Source organism: Maylandia zebra, linkage group LG10 (genome assembly GCF_041146795.1).
Source record: "Maylandia zebra isolate NMK-2024a linkage group LG10, Mzebra_GT3a, whole genome shotgun sequence".
Classification (NCBI taxonomy): domain Eukaryota; kingdom Metazoa; phylum Chordata; class Actinopteri; order Cichliformes; family Cichlidae; genus Maylandia; species Maylandia zebra.
The window spans coordinates 9160799-9178436 of NC_135176.1; the positions used below are offsets into that span (position 1 = coordinate 9160799).

General features: G+C 38.7%; 2 protein-coding genes across 2 annotated transcripts in view; one reads left to right on the forward strand and one right to left on the reverse strand.

Moving 5' to 3' along the window:
- Positions 1 to 258: 258 nt before the first annotated feature.
- On the reverse strand, positions 259 to 14028 carry vezf1a (vascular endothelial zinc finger 1a). Its single transcript, XM_004557367.6, has 5 exons — positions 13909 to 14028; positions 7653 to 8404; positions 3795 to 3864; positions 3527 to 3689; positions 259 to 2999 (listed from the first exon to the last, which is right to left on the reverse strand). Exons 1-5 carry the CDS (start codon positions 13939 to 13941, stop codon positions 2632 to 2634), a joined length of 1386 nt encoding a protein of 461 aa, XP_004557424.3. The 5' UTR covers positions 13942 to 14028; the 3' UTR covers positions 259 to 2631.
- Positions 14029 to 17043: 3015 nt separating this feature from the next.
- The window catches only part of LOC101482622 (unconventional myosin-XVIIIa), a 64260-nt gene continuing 63665 nt past the window's right edge, over positions 17044 to 17638 (forward strand). Inside the window, exon 1 of the mRNA XM_004557364.4 lies at positions 17044 to 17142. The gene's annotated coding sequence lies outside the window, so the exon portion shown is untranslated. The remainder of the gene's footprint in view (positions 17143 to 17638) is intronic.

Here is a 17638-nt window from a genome sequence, read left to right on the forward strand (position 1 = left end):
GTTTCTGTTTTAGTTCATGGCATGTTCTGTTTTTTTGTTGTCGTTTTTGTTAGATTCTTTCACCTAATGTTCTTTGTCCAACGGGTTTCTATTTAAGTGATTTCTTGATTCAACAGGTCTAGCAATAATTAGTCCTGGGTTTGGCGAGTGAAAAGGAAAGGATAATCAGCAGCACGGAGGGTTATAAGTTTCATTAAGATCCTGATATGTTTGTAGTTACAGTGCTGTATTAACTTTGAACTATACTTAACACATAAACACATTTGATAGTTTTCTTTTATTTAGACAACCCAAATAAAAGGCACATAACATTGCGCATGTTTATGTAATAATCTGACAAACGTACATTTAAAAAAAAAATGTAGGAATGTTTGACCTTTCTGCTAGTCAGAAAGCCTAGTGTCTCATATATACAAAATTATCAATGTTAATGTTCTAATACAAAAAATTTATAAAAAAGGTTATCTTTCACATCTATTGTAACTACCTTATCCTTGGAACTAAAATAGTTTTGTACAAAGATATACATTCAACTGCTTTCACAAGTGTCCTGGAATTTCCAATTAACCATTTTCCTTAAAAATAAAGAGATGTTCAATTCCACCAGAAATATTCAGTTTATCACATCATTATTGTTTCAAATTTGGCAAACAGGCTATTATAGTGTATCTACGTAAATATAACAAAAATAAAAAAAACAAAAACGCTAGACTAATATTTTGTTTAAAACAAAACTTGGGGAAAAAAAAAAAGAAAAAAAAAAGACAAACATGCATATTGCATTTTTCAGTATAAACTCTGTCAACTCAGATGAGCTGAAACACTGCTGAAATACCATGGCATTCACTAAAAACAAACAAACAAACAAACAAACAAACAAACAAAAAAAAGGTCAACAGCTACAGTGTTCGGGGTCATGCATTGTCAGTCTCGCCTGTTGTTTCAGTGGACACAAACTTGCATTTGATTAAACAGTTCCCAGCCACATACTGTACCTATGCAGACTGAGACTTTAAAGGAAATTTAAAAAAGGTAAACAGCATGTATTCCATTGTACAGTCATTTATCATTTTAAATGGACGGCTATTAAAAACAAAACAAAAAGTCTTGGACAACTTCTTCCTCACTGAAGTCAAACCCCACGATGCCAAATCTTTTAGGGAATCCAAAAAGTTACATGGAGAGGAATCATGACACGTGGTAGATATCAGTATAAAAAGAACCGCGTTCATGAGTAATGGGGCTTTTCTATACGTTTCCTGAGCGAAGCATCCTTAGCATATGGTTGGGGATGAAACAGAAAAAAAAGAAAGAAAGAAAAAAAGTAAAAGTGTGCAGAAGAGTCAGCCAAAAGTATGCTGCTTTAAAAATAAAAATAAGGTGACACTTAAAATCAGACCTTGATTAATGAAACATTCAGTTTGAAAATCATTACTGACATCCATTGTGTAATCAAAATCACCAACACTTTGAGGGTTGGATTCGAAATTTTAGAAGTTAAAAATTGTTCAAGTGTTCCCTCGGTTTTTTGTTTTTATTTGTTTTTTGAGCAGTACGTTTAGTCACCACCATGGTGACGGGTAACAGCCTGAAAAAGCTTCACTGCAAGGCTTTCCACAATCAGCCACTAGATGGTGCTCAAGTGCTTGCGGTTGCTGCAAAAAACACTGAGACGCCACTTTGATCTTCAATAATACTGCTGTTCACCTGTATGCAGGATATTCTTTCAGTGCAAGATTCGTTCCATTCTGAATTCATGAAGAAAACCAAAAAAAAATTAACACTACAAATAGGAAAATAAAAACAGAACTTTGTGTGTCCATACATACAAAAACAAATAGAAATATTTCATAGTCAAGAGGACAGTGTCTTGATATCCACTTGCTAAAAGCAAAAATTAAAATGCTGACGTGGAAAATACATTACTATGTCAACTGTACAAGTTAGTGTACCTCAAGAGCATACCTATTATCTGAGAATACAAAAGAAATGCTATAGCAATGTGAAAAAATATTCTTCCATGCAAGTGGAAGCTGCTGTCCCTTTTACTAGACTCATTTCCTATAACATTAAATAGTGATTAGCAGGCTATAGTTAAAAAACAAAAACCAATATACAAAGTAACACCCAGAGACTTTGGGAGAGAACTTGTAAAACATCAAATACAGCAATTTATAGTTATTGCTTCAGTTCATTTCCCATCTCCCTTTTACAAAAAGCACTGATGTGTTTTCCTAAGGAGTCCTCGAGGATGAGGAATCCTCTCATTTGTCATAATACAAATCACAGTTTCATCGTTCTAACTGACTACACTAAGTCTTACGGCTGTCCTGATTTCAAGATAAATCCTACTCAAATTCTACTCTTATTCTGCGTCCCATGCCAGTCACTTAACCTCGGTTGGGACACAGCTGGGACTTGGTGAGCTCCTACTGGCCGCACAGCTCGTGTAAATATTCACTTCAGAGCTCGGAGAAGTGAGCGCTGTTCTAGGTGAGAAAGAGCCGAGCCCGAGGTTCAGCTGTGAGGACAGGAGTCTCTTGTTTCACTTCATTTTCCCTTTCTTCTTGGCCAGTTCACCTTGCTCCCTCCTTTTTATCTTTTATTTTAATTTTTTTTTTTTTACATTTTTTACCAAGGTGGGGATGAAGGCAAGACTTGGGAGAGAAAAGGCATGCTATCCACTGGCCTCATGGCGATGTTGAGCGGCCCGGCTATATTCATAGGCATCGGGGTTGTGATCGCGACAGGGTGGGCGATATTCATAGGCGTGGTTGCCGGGATGTTCACGGAGGCGATGTTGACGGGCCCAGTGATGGTGACAGGGTGCTGGAGGCTGACTGGAGATGTGATGTTGACCGTGTTGGTGCTAATGTTCATTTGTGCGGCGATGGTGACGGGGTTGTTGTTGTTCGCATTGCCCCGATTCATCGCTGAAGTGATGGGGGCAGAGATGGTCACAGGCGTGGCTGAAGCAGAATTGCAGACTTCGTTACCGTCTGGAGAAACCCAAGAACAAGCATTTTACTTAGCTTTGCAGCATTTAGCAAAAGCAAAAACAAAATAAACACCATTATCTTGTACTTTGCACAAATATTACAGCAATAGCGAGGATCAGCACTGGTCAGTGGTGCTCAACATGTACAGGTTGACAGATTTTATGACAACTGCAGCGGTATGGTGACCAACAAAATGAGTCTTGCTAATACATAAAGAGACTGGCATTTAATACTTTTTTTTTTTTTTTTTTTTTTTTTTTAAAGTCCGCACTCTTGAAAAAAAAAAAGAGAAGAGCATGAAACTTTAGGACAACACCTTAGATGGTTTGAGCTAGTTTCAAAAACCACATTTTTCTAAAAATGCTCTCCACTCGAAGCTCTGGCAAACTCACAGCCTGTACGATATTACTGCCTTTATCCCTTATTGCTTACAGTAATGCGAAGGCAATATGCAGGGATTGGTTTCCATCGTTTTTAAATGCACGGCCCTATGGTGCTGCTGTATTTGCTCCCAGTGTGTGACGAACCTTTGTTACAGGAGTTAAAGTTGGTCTGCCCGTGAGTCTTCAGATGACTGGTGATGTAGGCTGCGCTGAGCATCTTTCCGCAGATACTACAGGTGACTTTGCCTTCATGTCTAATCATGTGGGAACGGAGTCTGTCTTTGGTGGCGAAAGCAGAGGTACAGGCCTGGTGTCGCACAGCAGATGGGGTAAAAGGTCAGTGCAGTGAAATCACGATATTAAAAATGATTTAAAAAAACAAAACAAGCTGCAAAGTAGCCATTTTTCTCACCGTTACTTGACATTTAAACGGTCTTTCTGAGGAATGCACATGCTTCACATGGCAGCTCAAGTGGTCTGGCCTAGATAAAAATGACAACAAAAAACATGGTTAAAATTTAAAGACGATACATTTGAGTTCCATTAGATATAGATGAGACAATTTGTACTTCATTGTGTGGAGATTTATTTATAATATGGTTTCTGTAACCCAACAAAAAGCTACCAGTTGTAGGGCTGGTATAACGTCTGCTAACACTTTTAAAAGACTTCACCAAATTCATTTGACATTTATTTTGCTTGCGATTTAACCAAACCTATATGTTGTTACAATACATACAACAAGTGTTAATAATTTACTAAAGGCGCATCATGGACGTGCACAAGCATAAAGTGAAAAGCCTAACATGCATTACAAGTGCAGAAGTGTACGGATGTGCTCTGTTTACTTAGATAATGAGGGGATGGGCACAAAAAAAATCCCGAAAAATTCAGTCAATGGTAGTTAATTCTCCATGATCAATCGTGCGTAAATGTGTTTGACCTACTTTTGAACACACACACACAATGAAAAGAGGACATTTTTGACATGATATTTGAATAAACTGACAGTTTGATTATTATTGCTGTGCTTAGTTCCTAACATCCTTGTTATTACACATATATGAAAATGAAATGAATATGAAGTTCCAGGAATTTTCTTGATACTTCTTAACACAAGTCCTAATCTGAATTTGCATCTCTCTCTGAGGATTAGAAGAAGACCACGTATGGCACAACTGTTGTTCAACAAACAACAATAATCCATGGCTGTGCTGACTTGTGTTTCTGATAAGAACATGTACCTGTGCCAAAATATGATGTGTATATTTATAGGTATTAAAAACTGCCTTTAAGGGAAAACTATTATAACTGAGCATATAGAGAAGATCTATATTGCTCCTTTTGTTATAGAACTTTAAGCGGGGATTTGAGAACACTTAATATCTACTTACACCATGACTGTACTGATATACCTTGTCTATTACACAATAAAAAAACAAACAAAAAAAAACCACTGAAAACTGATTAAGAAATTGCTGAAACTTGCCTTCTGTATTCCAAGTGTTCAAGCTTAAACTAAAGCTTCATAATGTGTTTTTATGTCAAACTAGCTATAAAAACAAACAAACATACATATAATTTGCAAAGTTCACAGGAAAACTGCTTGAGATTTACAGCGAAAGGCCAACATTCACAAACGTCTTCGTGGCACTGATCCTCCTCTGTCAGCATGTCAGTTCTAGTGAAGCTGTGAGCTGAATCATGTTAGAAGTGCCATAATGGAGTGAGCAAGGGCTACTGCTTTGGCAGCTGCTTCCAAACCGGAAAGTTTCATGCTGCTGGAGTCCCTTCTTTTTTTCTTCTTTTTTTAAAAATAAAATCAGAGGAGTCAAGTAGGATCTTCTCATGGGTGCCATGAACCGGAATAAAGATTTTTTTCTTTTCCCCTTGCCCCACTGATGAGGAGAGCAGACTCCAGACAGTGCCTGTCTACAGATCCGGCTGAGTGGCAGTGACTCAGTGCCCTGTTACTCAGTCCTCATTCTCACTTTCCAGTATGCTGATGAATCGCTGCTCGACGTCACCAAGTTGGAGGCATGCCTGAGATTGCCCTACACAGCACAGTGCTAATGTTACCGCTTGGCCAGGGTACACTGCTGATGTTTTTGTTGAAGCTGTGTATTGCGGCACACAGCTTGCTGTTTTTTTGTTTTTAATGTTATCACGACTCTCTGCTAAGTCAATACTGATTTATGTACACATCAGGTTTAACAAACACTTGGCTTTTAACAAAATTTTAAATGTATGTCACTATTAAACCTTCTTAAAGTCATTACTTCATGTTAAAAGTGTTGACCTAAACATTACCGCATGGTTCAGTGAATTCCCAGGGGAAAGAGTCTGTGACATGCTGGCGGGAACTGCAAAGTGACAAGTGACGCCTCCCCCTCCTTTGGTACTTCACTGGTGCTCTTCCATGTGCGACTTTTTAAACATGTGGTTGAAATGGTGTGGGGGGTCATTACAAGTACAAGTTTAAACTGCTAACCCCAGCAATAAACATAAAAAAAAAAAAAAAAAAAAAAAAAAGGCCACGTTGGAGCAACACGGACACTAGATTGACATAATTATTTGCTCTATATCAAATCACAGTGCGGCTGACTATTCCAAACACCATGACGTGAATAATTCACTTACAAATGTACAAGCTGTTGGGTAACAGTTCAGTGTACCTTGGGTAAAGCATGAAATATGTAGAATCTAGCATTTGCATTCAAAACTAACTGCATGCATGAAAGATGGTAAAATTTAATACTTCAATCTATTAAGCATGATTTTTTTTTCCTTTGCAGCAGCCATTTGTGGACTGCCAAGGACACACTCATAAAAGACTGGTTGTTAGAATGTATTTATCATTATTTATTTATTGAAATTCTGCATAGACAAGTCAGGACTTTTCCCTATGACCCCCGAATGCAATCACCAGAGGGTGAAATTACTTTTTGTCTCCCCTCCCATAAGAATAAATTAGCTCTCAGATGCACATTTCCTGTTTACAGTAGCCTTGTTAGTTGTTGATTAAAAGCACAGGAATAGAACAGAAGGGTTGTAAAAACAGCGCCATTTTTTCATCAGTTTACTATTTTCTTGTGCCACTCTGTATTATCAGTGTGGCTGACATTCTCACTGCCTACCAAACCCCTTGAAGGACTGATCACATGTACACACGAGGAGTGCTACTAGCTTCTTAGTGCACTCAGTTTCACAATTCCACAGACAACCTAAGTAAACTCATCCCAAACAAACTAGTGGCTAGTGCAACAACAAGGAGGGATTCCCAGTTACCCTGGAGAACACTTTGTCAGGTTTGTGGACAGGCCGATTAGCTTAGCTGGAGAACTCCAGTAAATAAAACCTAAAGCACTTCATTTCTTGCTCCATATTTGAGGGCTGTTCTTCGTCTAAAGTTGTCAATAAACTGACAGCTCCTGCTTTAGGAGACCAGCTGTAGTAAAAAAAACAATCAAACAAAAAACCCCAAGCAGCAAACTACTAAGTTGGCATTCTTCACATCTTCATATGGACATTTTCCATATGAAAGGCAAGACTTCACTTTGGTTTTGAACCAACAAACACTTCTTGTTGTTATCTCACACACTTTCATCACAGCAGAAATGCTCTTGCAGCTGCCAGTAGTTGATTATTGTAAGCTAATGGGTCCAAGCTACTGTGGTTTTATCTGCAAGTAAGCTTGAAGCCTGACAAAATGGATGCTTGTGGGAAACCAGCTGCCACAACAAGGTAAGGTTGTTTCAAACATCTTCGAGACCTCGGTGGCCATAACATGTTTTTAGGACTTCTTGTTCTTCTTATCAGTGCAAATTATTTTTTGTTTGGGGTTTTTATCTCAAAATGACATTTAGACCATCTATTATCTGCATGGTGGTACTGTATAATAAAGAATGTTATGCCATTATCTAACAGAGACTAAAACTTCATCCAGCACCTCATGAACTAAATGATTGTAATTTAAAACAGTAATCTTATCTCCCTATGGAATTCCTGTGTCAGTCTGAATCCCTATGACAGACCTGTTTGGCAGGATATTGGAAAAACAAATTCACATTGGAGATGCTCAATGTGGAAAATTCATTTTTAACTAGAGACATACTGAACAATTTAGGTGTAGAATTAACAAATACAGACAGGTGAGTAACTGAAGGGAAAAACTGACAGCAGCATTATCAGTCAATCTAGTGGAGTTGAACTATTGATGACTGTTGTACTAGTTTCCTTACAGATCAAAGGACAAAAACCTGATCCTTACCTGGAAAAGCCTTTTCCACACACAGAACATACGTAGGGCTTGTGGACACCCCCATCGTGAGAGCGAACATGGTAGGTCATGCGGTCCTTCCTTTTAAAGCGTTGCTGGCAGATGGGACACTCAAAAGGCTTCTCATCTGAATGGGACAGCTTGTGACGATTCAGGTGGTATACGTCGCGAAAGGCTTTGCCGCACATCTCACATCCATGGTTCTTCTTGACAGGTTTGGCAGGTTTCTTCGGGACATTTTGCTGCGGCACATTGCCCATTGCAGGTGATGTCATGATACTTGTGCCTGAGGAAACAGAGGTTGTTGCTGTGGAGAGGATGCCAGCTACTGTGGAGATGTAGGAAGAGTTGCCGTTGTTTTCTCGTGGCATGGTGCCGATCATGGGGACCATGGTGGGGGCTGTTTGGGCTGTCTTCTTTGGACGTGAAACCATCTTGATACCGGTGTGGCTGGACTCATGACGTCGCAGGTGGTAACTGTCGCGAAAGGCCTTGTTACAGTAGCCGCAGACAAAAGGGGTTTTGCCTTTGTGTTCTTTCTTTATCACAGGCACTGGAAGCCGCTGACCACCTCCGCTGGCGACATTGTCTTTGAGAAGCTCAGCAGCATTGGCAGGTGGCTTCTGGTCTATTTGGATAGGCAGGATAGGCTTCTGGTCAACTTGCTCAGCTCCTGCATTGAGAAGTGGTAGCAGGCTGTTCTGGGCCACCTGGTGCTGGTGGTGGAGGGCTTCATTGGCCTGCTGATGAATCAAACACAGAGGGTTTTTGGTTAAATGAAGACGAATACTATACTTCTACTTATAAAACAAAAGTAACAAGGTACTAAAGATAATACTAAAGATTTAATAATAATAATAATAATAATAATAATAATGATAACAACTGCGAGAGAAAAATAAAGTCGCCATAATCTAAAGAAAAAAAAAAAACAAAAAACAAACTTAATGACCAAGAAACAAAAAGCGTTGAAGCCAGGTGTTCCCTCACTGGAAACTGACAACTCAATAAACACAATATGTGTTAGTAATCTGTTACAGAATACAAAGCTGTGCTGGATGAAAAAGGATACCATCGTGACGGTGCTCACATTCATCATGTGACTGCAAAACAGGCATACCAAATAAGAGCCGTAGCAGAGCGCAGTTTAATTACCAAGAAGGCTCCTAAAGAGCAGGCCATCATCTCAGGTACCCAGCTGATTTGGGATAACCATACTTCTGCTCTATTGTGTAAGTAAAGGAGTTAAACGACAGGAAAATAAAGGGCAACAGACTAAATAAAACTTTACATCGGGAATAACTGCTTTGAGATTTTTTTGCACCCCCCCCCTGGGGATCTGCAAGTACAAACCAATGCCAGCTACTGCCGCAGCACAAATGGGATGAAATGGCTGGTTGTAATTACCAATAGCAACAAGATGCTAAGCTGGGGTTTCACTCATTAAGTAATCAAATTTCCTGACTAAATGGATCAGACACAATTTGAGTTTTGTACCATTGCTGTGACCAGCTAAAATCATCCATGACTGTTTGGGCGTACTTGGGGCAGAATGGAGATAGTGGAAGCTGTATGAAATCCGGCTGCCTTATTTTCTTTAAAAAATAAATAAATAAACAAAAAAAATGACATCACAATAAATATCAATGGAGTTTAATTCAATTAGTTCAGTTAAAAAAAAAAAAAAAATCTATCACACTTCTCATAACAATTCATTCTTTTTCATATATCCAAATATGAAAAAAAAGAAAAGAAACACAGTTAACACCGTTTTTTCAGCGACTGGACACACTCAGGACTACTCTGTCGATGTTGTCAACCACCAGCGAGAAAAGCAAGCTGAAATACTTGACCTTTCTCTTTGAGGTTCAATCATCCATCGAAGAAGGCTAGCCAAGAAAAAAGTTGCAAAAGAGAAGACGGGACAGAAAAGAAAAATGAACCTCACAATGTCCTCCTTATGTCATCTAGCCTATTGTGAAAGACACAAATCTGAGCAGTGATGCACTCGGGCCTCAGCAGGGGATCTTTGTATGCTCATCTTCATTGATTTGGCTCATCTATTCATGGGACGGGGACATTGTTTATCCACACACTACTCAGCGAAACTAGCCGTCATTCCTACATATGCAATGGGACCTGGGAACTCGAGGAGAATGCCACCCATCCATTTGTCTGAGCACCTGCTTACACTTGCCACCTTCCAGGATTAGTCATCATCATGCCAATGCTAACCCGTCCGCTGGCACAACAGGGGTGGGGAGAGCTTTATGTTTGGGTTGGAGGGGGGAGGTGGGGTACTAGCAGTGAACCCCCCTTTGTGAAGCTTGTGAACAGCAGACGTAGCCAGTGTAGACAGCCTGGCCCTCTATGCAGAGGTGCAGGGCCTGTAAGCTGCTGTGCCTTCATGCAGCTCTGACCATTTTGACACAAATGCGCTCTGACAAGTGGGGCTGCTCCCTCATAAATAACATCAAAATGGAGGGAGTGTCCTGATGGCTCCATGGGCCACTGTAGGCTTGAATTGCGCTCACGGTCTGAGTTAGATTATGCGCTGTCTTTCTTTAGTCTTTTGTGCCACACTCTACAGCTGCTTGCCGAAATCTCAATTTTTCCATCACAGGCAAAAACTGATGACAGGGATGAAAAGAGGGGCAGAGAAAGAAACAAAACTTCTAATTACATAATTTGTTTTTCGAGTACATCTAATTTTTGAGGAGTTTTTTTCTAGGTCCTTCTTTCAAGTTCTGAATTTTTTTGGCTGCCGTCTAGTTTGCTTAGTGGGCAAACTTCTGAAATGTTGTCAATCCCCTAATTTTTTTTTTAATGATCCCAAAAAGTTGTACTTCAGGGATTCATTTGGTTAAGGCGTATTTTTTCGTACAGATATTTGAGTTCTACTAAGAGTGAACAAACCTTTAAGGACATTCAACAGAGGCTAGTCTTCTAAACATCCAGAATGGGTGGCATTTAACACCCCTATAGCTAATAGGTGTGCTGTATTACAATGAGCAATCGCTGTGACATTGAGACAAATCACATGTCAAAATAAATAGATACATTTAAAAAAAACACCATAAAAATGTACCCAAAAAACTATGAAACGCTTAAACATCTACAAAAATAGCCAAGCAGATATACCCTGCATTTCTGATGTAACCCATTTTATAGACCTGTGCTTTTCATTTCAGTCAAAATGACCAGAATTATATTGTACCGTAAAAACATGAACCTTCCATATGAGCAGAAAAACACATGGAACTGATTCTCGACGGCACCAACAAGCCTCAATATTTTCCTTTCTTTTTTAAACAAAGGTAATAATAAGTAATATATGTAACATATTTACCTTTGTTAAAAAAAAAAGAAAAAAAGAAGTAATATACGTAACATAATAACAAGGGGGGGGGGGGGGGGGGGGGGGGGGCAGCGACAAGCAAAATACTGTGCACGTTGGAGGAGAGAGAAAAAAATAAAAAAATAGAATACATAATAGTTACTACCAAGTCTAAAGCTCTAGCAAGAGCATCCAAAACATGTTTTATATAAACAGTGATTGTGCAATTTCAAAAGGGGTTGTTTGTTATGAAGGTCCAGTTTTAAGCAGAACAAAGACTTGGAGTTAGTGATACTTGATAACATCCCTCACTAACACCATGCTTATGCACACTCTTTCAGTGTCATGTAAGTTGGGTATTATTTCAAGTCAATGTGAGTACTGAAAAATTTAATATTTTCAGTACAGTCTATTCATCAGATGAGCTTCATTTAGTTACTGAGATTTGCCATCTGAATGTTTTGGTAAAATAGGGCAAAACAGAAACAAAGAATCTTTTACACAATTTCCAATTACCATAAAGCATTCGTTTTCACTGTGGGTTTCTGAGTGGCTATTGCAGTTTCTGGAGAAAGCCAAAACTGATTTTCGTGCACACATGGATTGCGTTATAACTTTTCTCACTTACCTAAAAGGGTTATTAGTGTAACACTTCACACATCCATGTTCAGAGTGCTGAAAACAACATGATTCACCAATTTTCCTGAATGTAGCCTCACAAACACTGCCCCCCCCCTCCCCTCTTTTGAACATGTTTTCCCCACATTGTGCATTTACCTGACAGGAGGATATGCAGCAGGTAATATTTAAGCTGGTTTACGCAACAACACTGGTCATTTAAAACACCTGACAAAGCTTTTCAGAAAATATCACCAATTTTCATGTAAACTTCTTGTTTACAAAAAACAAACTATAATGTGTTGAAAAACAATGAAGTTAAAAAAAAATGCTTCAAAGTGTTCCAGGAGCCTGAATTTAAAGGCACACTGATTTACATGAAACTGACACAGTAACAGTGTGAGGTACATAATACACGCAGGGCCTCTGGCTAGACGCCAGATACTGCATGACAAATGACATTGTCTGTCTGCCTTTTCAATTATGAAGAAATAGTACACAAAGATGTGAATGAACGACCACTCCGACAGCAGAGCAAATTATCAGAAACTCAGGAAAAAAACAAAGTGTCCAAAAAGCAGTGAAATGAACACAACTTAAGATGGATTTCTTTAAACTATTTGCCAAAGTGAGCTATTCAGATTCTTTGCAGCCATTGATGTCCTTACACCAAGCAGTGAAAGCTTAATCAGAGCATTAATGATCAGTTTTTTTCCACACTTTAGAAGACTTTTAAAAAGAGAAGTGGCTCTTTAGCATGAAAACTATAAATTGTGCACTTCTATTCACATATCCTGTTTTTTCCCCCGTTGTCATTGACATATTTATTTATTACACAAAATATATTACTATTAGACAAAGGGTGCAGCACCAACTACTGCAGCAGGTTAAACTCTAGACCTTCATCTGATCATTAAAGCCTGGAATAAAATAAAGTTGTGAACATTACATATGCAGATTTGAAGGGTTTACTGAAAAGTAATTTTTGGGAATGATCCTGAAGTTACTGGGAAGTTCCTCCCACGAGGAGAACTTTGCAACACCCACTAAAGTGTTGAGTCAAAGGTAAAAATTAATTTTAAGCACTGGAAATACACAAGAGACCGCAGAATAGTGGTAAACCTGGAAAAATGGTGCGTATTGGGAATGGAAACTAAAAATATATATATTTATATTGCATTGGGGTTACACAAAAACGGACTCAACTGTAAAACATGAAATCTTTATCCTTACAAAACTCATTTGCTCCATGTTCCGAGCTCATTTCTTGTAGCCTAGGTAAGGCCATGCGATTGAGAAGCTCACAAATACGAGTGAACAATAGCCTTCATTCTTAGCACATATTGAAATTCACTAAACCGTGACAGATATCACTCTAAACCGCAGCACTCGCTTTCCTTCCCAGCACGCATTTATTCATTTCGTAACGCCGTTGCTAATTTCAAATGCGCCTCTTCGCTGCTAGTGTTAGCTGATGTTGTGTGCATAGTTTGAATTCCTTTCCACCACGGTCACCAGAATAAATAGCTTAGTTAATAAGCAGAGAATCTGCACAGCGCTGGTCGTCAAGTCTTGTAACGTTAGTTTTGCAAGCTCATTATGGCAGCCTCGCCCACATTAAGCTAAATTAGCAAGCGAGTGTAATTAAGGTAGCCCGAACATCGTTAGCTACTTGGCTAGTTAGTGTCGAACCGGCTGGAGCAGGCGGAAAGTTCACCGCGGACTTGAGAACCGCCGTTAGTAAATCTCAGCAGCTAAAAACCTCTGTGTACACTTAACCAGAGATTTGCCAAATCTACAATGCGTGTTCTGTTATCCACGCTACACTGAAACATGTCGCAGCGTTACATCTCATTATCCCACGGCGCCTGATCAAAGCCTTCAGTCAAAGGGGGGAAAAAACAGGTCTGTCTCGATTGTAACGGTGCAGTGGCGTCTCCTGCTTCACTCCAAGTGATCCCGCATGTTTGGCTCCGGCTAGGCAAACAAACTTAAAAAAACAAGGAATCACAAACGCTGTCGAAGTATTAAACGCAAATACCCAAATATCGTCGGGGTAAGAAAACATGCCGCTTTTCAAACAATGCTTGGAGAGATTAGATTTTTTGTTCTAGCGTCATTCCCAAGCCTCACAGCTGGAAGCCTGGATTCATATACCATTGTTTTGCTTGGTTACTTGTTCTTGACATTAATCGTTTAAAAACTGGATTTACCACTAAGATATGAAGCCGTTTGCAATTCTACGGTTGTTTTACCGACTATTCCGGTTTCCCTCCAAAAGAGACAACTTACTTGAAAAAGAAACGTACTCCAGCTCGGCTCCATTTCCACACTTACTAATTCTGTAGGAAACCTAGTAGAAGCCTACAACAAAGCAACCAAACATGGCAGCTAAACAACTTCCGGTGACCTCAAGGGCTGAACCACTTTGCGCAGGATTTGGCGGGGTTCATTAAATTTCGTATTTTGAAATGAATTCGTACGCATAACTCGTGAAATATGAATTAATCACTAACAAGAATAGCAACTTACGATGTATGTTGAATTCAAATTCACAAGAGATTGTATGAATTGTTCCCGTGTTATTACGATAGTAATCTGGTGGCGTTGGATTTTTAAAACACCCCCCTGGATGGTTTTTGCTGATGCTGTGAGGGGAATTTGTTATATTAGATTGTCGCATGTGGCTGGGAAATGATTGCGTTTCAGTAACGTTTCGTCCTTTTTAAAAGGGAAAAAAAAAGATGCTAGCGTGTTGTTCTGCATTACAAATAGTTGGGCGGTCGTCTTTCCCACTGTGCCAAGTGGTTCATTTTAGAGAAGTAATTTGAGTGCGAGTTTATTTTCATTCATGTAATAGGGATGAATGAAAAGGCAGAGCCATAATATCCTAAATTTACTTTTTACGTCATGTACACTTGGGTTAAAAGTGATTCTAGTTCCATCTTTCATCATTACCTGCAGAATTTGTCTATTAGTATTTACCACAACCTCGAGGTAATGATGCAAGCCTCAGATATGCTTCTGAATAGATAAAGTCCTGTAGATGCTGTTTTTTTTTTTTGCGTGAGATAACTTGTACATTAAACAAAAACAACATTTTTATATAAGCTCTTGGAAAATGAAAATTGTCACTTTCTAAAAAAAGGGCTTTCATCCTTTATTTACAATTCACACACACACATACACACGCACGCGCACAATGCAGTGCAATCCTTAACTGTCATCCAAATGTCAATTGTCATTCACCATCCAACTGTATAAGGAATGGTAATATGTTAGGGACTCAGTGGTAACTGACAGGGAATGAGTCATAGTTTCCTTGTATTATCCTGGTGGTGTGAGTCAGATAGGTTTCATTCCTTAATCTTAGTCAGGTGATAAGAAAAAGTTGATATGACATTTTTCTTTGGAAATGAATAATTCATTAACATTCTCCACTGAAGCTGACCAAGAAGTCCTCATAGATAGAGACAGACAGTATAGGTGAAAAATATATCGTAAACCATACATTACTAAAAAAAAGGTACAGAGACTCTGCAAGACCAGTAGGTGATGCTACAAAACCTTAATAAGCAACAGGAGGTCTTACTACTTCAACAATTCCATGTTCCCTGTTAGATTTATAATTTCATTGTTAATACAAGTTAAATAATATTCAGACTGACTGTTAATGTTCAAAAGTTCAAAAAGTATTGTAGTTCATTCTTAAAACCTTGCTAATGAACATTGGGAAAATAATAACTGGACACTGTGGGGATTTTTCACTTTTCATTTTGAGATTTTGGAAGAAATGTATTACAAAAAATTGGCAACCTGTTCAGGGTGTGCCCTGTCTCTCACCCTATGATCACAGGGACAGACTCTAAAACCCTCGTGATGCTGAATTGGGCAGTGGAAGGTGGATGGATGGATGGATGGAAGAGCAAAGTAATAATGTCTTCCAGAGAATGGCTTGTTCTTAAGGTTAACGTGGATACAGATCTGTGCATGAATCAGTATTGTACACACTCCTTCTAGTGCATTCTTTAAACTCTGCTTATCACTGAATGACTGTTCAATGAAGGAGCCCCATTGTAATCTATTCTCAGTTTTTTCCAACTGTATATTGAAAGTTTTGAATCTCATACAGTCCAATCAATGTTTTAGTTGGAGGTATTCATATCTCCCTAATCCAGCTCCAATGAAGAAAAAGTGTCCAACAATGAACTTCAGCTGAAAACAAAACTTTATGTTGACTGTCAGTCCAAGCTGCTTCAGTGTAAATTTATATCTCAACATCAACTCGCAGTAGAGGTACGTGCCCCAGGCCAGGAGCACTACTATCAGAAGCCAAGTACTGGGCATCTCATTTGAGACACGGGGGCACTCCATGGATAAATTCAGACAAACCAGAATTTGCCAAAATGTAAATGCATATTTTCATCAAAATAGTAAGAGTAATAAAAAAAATGGAAAGGAAATCAAGTTTGGCATGTTGTAAATGTCTAAAATGATTTTTTCTAAAATGAATGGATCAGTGTGAGTAAACTATTAAGGTAATACATTTTAGATTGTGGTTCTCTCCTCAGAATTGCAGCTTCCTATGTGTAATGAGCTTTAACAAGCAAAACATATGGGATTATCTGGAGTTCATTATGTATGTGTATATTGAAACTGCTGGGAGAAGGAAGAAATGATGCAAATGAGGTGAAACATTTTATGCAATTGATCTTGCAAATTGAGTTCTAACATATGCTGTAATCAACTCATCATTGTTGTAGGAGGAATTATCCTAAAGAATTCCATATAAATAGGTAAATAATGTTTAAAATAACCATTCACCACAACTCAGATTCTGTTTGGGTTTAAAGTCTGTATGTCAGTGACTGTAACTCCAATGTCACTGGACTGTAACTCATTAGCTGCAAAACACTTTATGTGTTATCCAATGTGAAATCAACATGTTAACAATATAAGTTTTTCTCTACGAAAAACTGGGCAGCTTGGAACTAAATATCTGTGCTTACATCCTTTGTATGGTTAAAATAAAGACCAGGAGGGGTCACTGCTGTCCAGTGTAGTCTTCCGGAGCTTTCATGTGCTGTTGGATTTATTAAAATTTAGAGCGTTAGCCTACATTTTGGACATCTAAATCGTCCTACTATCATTGAGGACTAATCCCCCCCATGTTTCCAATTTAGACCATTAAGAGAGAGGTTGTTTTTCAGCTTTCCCTCTTTATAATATATATTTTAAAGTGTAATGAGGAGACTACTTAAGTTTATTAAAACTATTGAGCTGTTTGGGGGAAAATGAATTAATCATCTGATGTACGACACCATTTTCCAAGTTTTTTGTGTTTATTTCTTTACGAGGATAGCTGCTTCCCCGCAGGTCGCTTATGTCAAAGTAATCAGAAGTCGGAGCTTACTGCAAGCATTTGAAAGCATCACAAAAGCATTTGTCGCACCTGCTGACAATTCATTGGAAAATGCCGAAAACCTGTAGTAAGACTACAACGCTGTCATGTTTAGGCAATTACAGGTAGGAATTGTCATATGTTACAGTGTTACTTAATTTGTATCGTTTATCGTGAGTGACATTAGTACACTCTTTATCACTGCTAAAGAATGAGGGCAAAGCAGCTTAAAGGGAGAGCATTATGGCCAAGCTCAGGACTAGCCGTGTCGACAACCTATGCGTAGTGTTTAAAGTTCAAGAAAACGAAAAACTAATAACAACAGACCAAACTGCGCTTTCCAGTAATAAAATACGACGAAAATGCATACCTAAATGTTAACTGTAAGATAAACTGAGTTGCTTTCGGACATTTCATAGCTTTCTTCTAAGAGCATGTGATTTAGCTTGGATTAGGTTTGAATTTACAGTTTACTGTTCAGCATGGCTTCTCGTTATACATATGGAGCTTAGTGGAGGCTCCCATGCACATAGCTTCAGTTTTCAATCATTTAGTGATGATGCTGAGTATCTGAGAGCAGGAAAGCTACGCTCTTTAAAACACTGTATGTTATTATGTAGG